This window comes from Acomys russatus, chromosome 12 (assembly GCF_903995435.1).
Source record: "Acomys russatus chromosome 12, mAcoRus1.1, whole genome shotgun sequence".
Lineage (NCBI taxonomy): Eukaryota > Metazoa > Chordata > Mammalia > Rodentia > Muridae > Acomys > Acomys russatus.
Genome location: NC_067148.1, coordinates 54049515 through 54055202, shown reverse-complemented (window position 1 = coordinate 54055202; position 5688 = coordinate 54049515). Strand labels below are relative to the sequence as shown.

At 47.9% G+C, this 5688-nt stretch overlaps 1 protein-coding gene across 1 annotated transcript; it reads left to right on the top strand.

Annotated features, from left to right (window-relative positions):
- Positions 1-2280: 2280 nt before the first annotated feature.
- On the top strand, positions 2281-5319 carry Txndc2 (thioredoxin domain containing 2). The gene is made up of 3 exons (XM_051153685.1): positions 2281-2317; positions 3497-3616; positions 3906-5319. Exons 1-3 carry the CDS (start codon positions 2281-2283, stop codon positions 5315-5317), a joined length of 1569 nt encoding a protein of 522 aa, XP_051009642.1. The 3' UTR covers positions 5318-5319.
- Positions 5320-5688: the final 369 nt, after the last annotated feature.

The window sequence follows — 5688 nt, the reverse complement described above, 5'->3', positions numbered from 1 at the left end:
ACTCAGTGGGCTACCAAAAGGACAAGAGATGCGAAGTGAGGGAAGGAGCTGTGTTGGGAATGTCTAGAGAGGTGGGAAAGAGGGGGTCTTTGGGGGTAGATGTGCGTGGGGCTTGTGGACCATGCCTCCGAAGGAAGTGGCATGGGACTGTCAAGATGGAGAGTGTGTAAACCCTGGAAGAGATTTAAAATCTCCTTCTGAGAACAGATGGTGTGGGACAAAGCTCTCTCCTGTTTCTGTGCCTGACCCAGGAGCACGTGACACAACCCTATGGTGGCTACAGGTGGTCAGTCATGTGAGCTTGTCAACTGTTATTTTTTCCCCCATGGAAATAGAGCATCCCCAGCATTCTAGTTCCAGCCAATGAGATGTGTTCACACGGCCCCAAACCCCTCCTCACGACCCAAGGTTTATAAAGTCCCTCCTCACAAAACAAAGCACACCGTCTATGTCATCAAAGACCGCCTGAGATTTGATGTTTATTCTGGGCTAAGGGCCTCCGTCTCCCCTGAAGAATCTATCGCTGGCACCCTAAACGGCCACCGTATAAGCCCTCTTGGTTGCTGCAGACATCTGCTGTTCATCAGCAAGTCAGTGCAGATCTCCATTGCAGCTCCTGCTGGCTGGTCCCAAAGCAGCCATTCTGCTTGGCCCGAGTCAAGTCAGGCTTCCGCTGCTTCTTGGCTCAGTTCTGGAGCGGTGTTCTAGCTATAACCTGGTCAGGCAAGCAGCCTTTCCATTAACCTGAAATTAGGTCAAAATTCCACCACTGCCTGCCTCAGTTCCAGAGCCTGAGCTCCCACTGCTGTCTAGTGCCAGCAGTCCAACTAAAAGAGCCATAACCCTTCACTGTGGAGAAACCTTTTTCTCATCCATCTTCAGCCAGGCGGGAAATCCTGTGCCAGGGACCTAATTCCGCATTCCACCCTTCCCTGCCCACATCCCCCAGGGAAGTGGAACTCTGAACCCAGAGCTTCATCCTTTTCCATGCTCAGGCCTTGCAGTGGAGAAGTGTGTGCGACTTCTGGCTCAGTGCCCTGTGGCATCCGGGCATTCCGAGGAACGTGGGATCACAGACATGACCAAGATATGTTGTTTGAAATTGTCAAAGAACAGATAAAATACATTCGGTTAAAAAAAGAAAAGAATTTGCTGATATTAGCCTCCATTTGCCCCTTGGTAAACTGCTTTTATATCAAAACCCAGATGACTTTGTTGCTTTTAATAGCTGTTTCAAAGCTCTATACACAACATGGACACAACGTGGACACACAGCCTTCTTAGTGTTGACGGCTAGTATTGTGTGGTAAGAGAAACATGAGAATTTATTACACAAAAACCAAAACAGGAGGATATGTCAAGAATGCAAACCTTGGCCGGGTGTGGTGGTGCACGCCTTTAATCCCAGCACTCGGGAGGCAGAGGCAGGTGGATCGCTGTGAGTTCGAGGCCAGCCTGGTCTACAAAGTGAGTCCAGGACGGCCAAGGCTACACAGAGAAACCCTGTCTCGAAAAACCAAAAAAAAAAAAAAAAAAGAATACAAACCTCGGGCTGGGCAGAGGGCTGCTCTTCCAGAGGACCCATGTTTGATTCCTGTTTGATTCCTAGCACCCACATGCAGCTCCCAACCATCTGTAACTCACTTTCAGGGCATTTGATGCCCTCTTCTGGCCTCTGTGGGCACCAGGCATGTCAGTGGTACCCAGACATACATGTAGGCAAAGTACCCATATACATAAACTTAAATTTAAAACTTTCTTGACATGCAAAACCTCATTTTCACGTATATTCCTGGGTCTGGATTGCTATGCAGAGTAAATGTGGAAAATAAGCAAGTGACCTCAAAATAAACAGATTTCTGAAAGGTGTGTGTGTGTGTGTGTGTGTGTGTGTGTGTGTGTGTGTGTGTGTGTGTGTGTGTGTGTGTGTGTGTGTTTTGCTAAAGATGGAACCCAGAAGCCAGGCGTGGTGGCGCATGCCTTTCATCCCAGCACTTGAGAGGCAGAGGCAGGCGGATCTCTGTGAGTTTGAGGCCAGCCTGGTCTACAAAGCGAGTCCAGGACAGCCAAGGCTACACAGAGAAACCCTGTCTCGAGAAACCAGAAAAAAAAAAAAATATGGCATCTAGAGTCTCATGCATGCTAGGCACGCTATACTTGGGAGCTCCAGCTATACTTGGGAGAGGTCATTTGACTGCAGTTATGTTATGCATGGTAAAGTACACAGGGCTGACTGAACTGGGCCACAAGGAAACTGCTCTTCAGGGGAAAGGTAGGAGGATGGCGGAGCACGAGCAGGGCTGTGAGAAGGGAGGGGGTGTGAGGACCGCAGTTTGCTCCCCAAGTGCCCATGAGTTGGAAGCATGCTTCCAGCGTAGCAATGTTGCGAGGCAGGGTGGCGGTGTCTTTGTGTGTTCTTCCTTCAGGAGGGATTAAGGTGGTTCTCACTGGATCCTTAGCTACTTCTTGTGAGGAGAGTGTGCTGGCTAGGTTTATTTCAACCCCACACAAGCTGGAGTCATCTCAGAGGGGGATCCCCAGTTGAGAAATTTGCCTGCTTATACAAGATCAGGCTGTAGACAAACCTGTAGGACATTTTCTTAATTAGTGATGGATGCAGGTGGTCCCAGCTCATGGTGGGTGGGGCTGTCCCTGCCTGCATGCAGCACCCCTCCATGGCCTCTGCATGAGTTCCTGTCTCCAGGTTCCTGCTTGTTTGAGTCCTTGCCATGGCTTTTTCTCAGTGGACTGATTCAGGGCATGTAAACCAAATAAGGCCTTTCACCCTCCAGGTTGTGTTTGGTTGTCATGTTTGGTCACAGCATTAGTAACCTTAACTATGACAGAGAGCATGTATAGTCTTCTCCACCTCTGGCTTCCGGTGTCATCATGTGATTTTCCTGTTTGGCCTTTCCATGTTGTTGGGACCTCATATCTACTATGAAGCCTCCATAAGAGCCAAGCTAGTGCTGGTGGTGCCATTCCCTAAGACTTCCAACACTCTGATTTAAAGAAATCTCATGTTTTTATAAAGTACATAGCTGTAGTGATGGTAACAGAAAAACAGACTAACATAATTAGTGAGTTGTAAAGAGAAATACGGGCCTAGAGAACCCTGGAGGAAAATTATAAGAAAGTTGGTTTACATCCCTGGTATAGACAGATCATTTGGCTAAGGCTAGAGTCCAGGATCATATTTGAGCATGGCCTTTGAACTTTGACCTATCCTGCTGGGTAACTTTTCTAGGGCTTAGTTTCCCTATCTGTAAGGTGCTGATCACAATGGATCTTACCTCAGTGGCTGCTTGTCCCTGAGGAAATAATGCCTGTTTATGCACCTTGCACAGCCTGACCACCAGCTCTGAGGCTGACATGGAGCTCTCCAATGCCTCGTTGGGGAGTACTGCTTAGGAACATGGGCTGTGGAGTGCTGCCTGGGTTTTAAGGAGTAGCATATTTTGTTCTTAGTTTGGCTACAGAAGAAACATCTAAGGAGGACCAAAAAAGATGAATCAAGATAAGGGGTCGGACAGTAGCAGGGTTCAAGCAGCAGCCCCCAAGGAGCCAGACATGAAACTAAACAATCAACAGAAAACGAATGAAAGTGACACCAATGGTAAGAAGGAAAGGAAGAGGGTGGCCTTAGGGATCTCTGAATTTGGGGAGTAGGTGGCCCGTGTTGAACCAAGAAAGGAAAGTTGTTTTGAAAGCAACAAGGACACACAAAAGACACATGTAATCACTGATGAGGCTGTCTGGTGAACGAAGTTACTCAAATCTGTACATCATCAGAGTAGCTCATCTCTAAGAATAAGTCTTCCTTGGAGTGGATAGTCAGTCTTTTGTTTCTCCTCTTGCATTTCTATTTTATTTATTTATTTAATTTTGTTGTTGTTGTTGTTCAGAAAATCCACTACAGGTTCTATCGAAAACCGACGGTTTTCTGGTCCCAGAGTTCTTGGATACAGCTCAGTCCAAAGAGAACACTGTTGTCCCCATGGTCAGCAGCACACTCCATATGTCCACAGAGGAGTCTGAGGTCCCACAGCAGGTTAGTGGCACCACCAAGTTCTCAGAGAAAACCACCAGCCCCCAACATGGAGGTAGCCACAAGTCCTCAGAAAAAACCACCCAATTGAAGCAGGAAAGCATGTCTAAAACCTCAGGCTACCCCATGCAGACCAAACATAGCAAAATCCCTAAGTCCTTGGAAAAAACCACCCATCCCAAACACGGACCCATCCCCAAGCCTTCAGCAAACACCATCCAAGCTAAGGAGGCCAAGATGCTCAAGTCATCTGAGGACACCATCCAATCCAAAGAAGGTGGCGTGCCCAAGCCCTCAGAAGACATCAGGTCCAAGAAGGATGAAATCCCCAAGTCCTCACAGGGCACCATCCTGTCCAAGGAGGGTAAACTCCACAAGCCCTTAAAAGACAGTGTCATGTCCAAGGAGAGTGTAATCCCCAAGTCCTCACAGGACACCATCCTGTCCAAGGAGGGTAAAGCCCACAAGCCCTTAAAAGACAGTGTCATGTCCAAGGAGAGTGTAATCCCCAAGTCCTCACAGGACACCATCCTGTCCAAGGAGGGTAAAGCCCACAAGCCCTTAAAAGACAGTGTCATGTCCAAGGAGAGTGTAATCCCCAAGTCCTCACAGGACACCATCCTGTCCAAGGAGGGTAAAGCCCACAAGCCCTTAAAAGACAGTGCAATGTCCAAGGATAGAGAAATGGCCCAGTCCTCACCGGACAGCACTCAGTCAAAGGAGGGTAACATTAACAAATCCTTGAGAGATACCATCCTGTCCAAGGAGGGAGACCTTCCCAAGTCCCTAGAGGCCACCGTCCAGTCTAAGGAAGGAGAGATCAAGTCCCTAGAGGACACCATCCGGTCCCAGGAAGGTGACATTATCGAGTCTTCAGAAGGCTTCGTGCAGCCCACCCAAAGCAAATTATTACATTTTGAAGAGGCAATGGAGTTCCTGGAGGAGGAAGACATGGTGAGAGTGATCATGGGCAAGGAGGAGTTTGAGGAAGCACTCAAAGAAGCGGGTGAGAGGCTGGTGGCCGTGGACTTCTCGGCCTCTTGGTGCGGGCCCTGCAGGGTCATCAGGCCACACTTCCATTCACTGTCCCTAAAGTACGAGGACGTGGTGTTCCTGGAAGTGGACGCTGACGACTGCCAGCAGCTGATACAGGACCTTGATATCTTAAGCCTCCCAACTTTTCAGTTTTATAAAAAAGAAGAAAAGTTGGCTGAGTTTTCTGGCGCCCTTGTGGAAAAACTTGAAACAAGCATTGCAGAATTAAAGTAATCATATATTCTGAGAACATTACGAACTAGTTGATAGCCGATTTCTTTTTAATTTGCAGAAAACCAAACCAAACCAAACCAAATAAGACAAATATGCTCACCTACATAGCTCTGCTTGTGTGTCAGAAACATGAAGGCCCACCTTTTATCTGAATGAATCAAAGCACAGTGTGACCATGATTTTTGTGGAGGGTGTGGGGTGGGGTGGGGTGGGGGTAAAGGTAAATTAGAAATTCCCTGGGTGGAGATTGTAAGTCTTGCAATCTTTTTTTTTTTTTTTCCTTTCCATCTTGAAAATCCTGCCCTTTGGGTACTTGCAGCAACACTGGACATGCAGCGGTCATCCTGTAGAAGTACATACCTGAAGGGCAG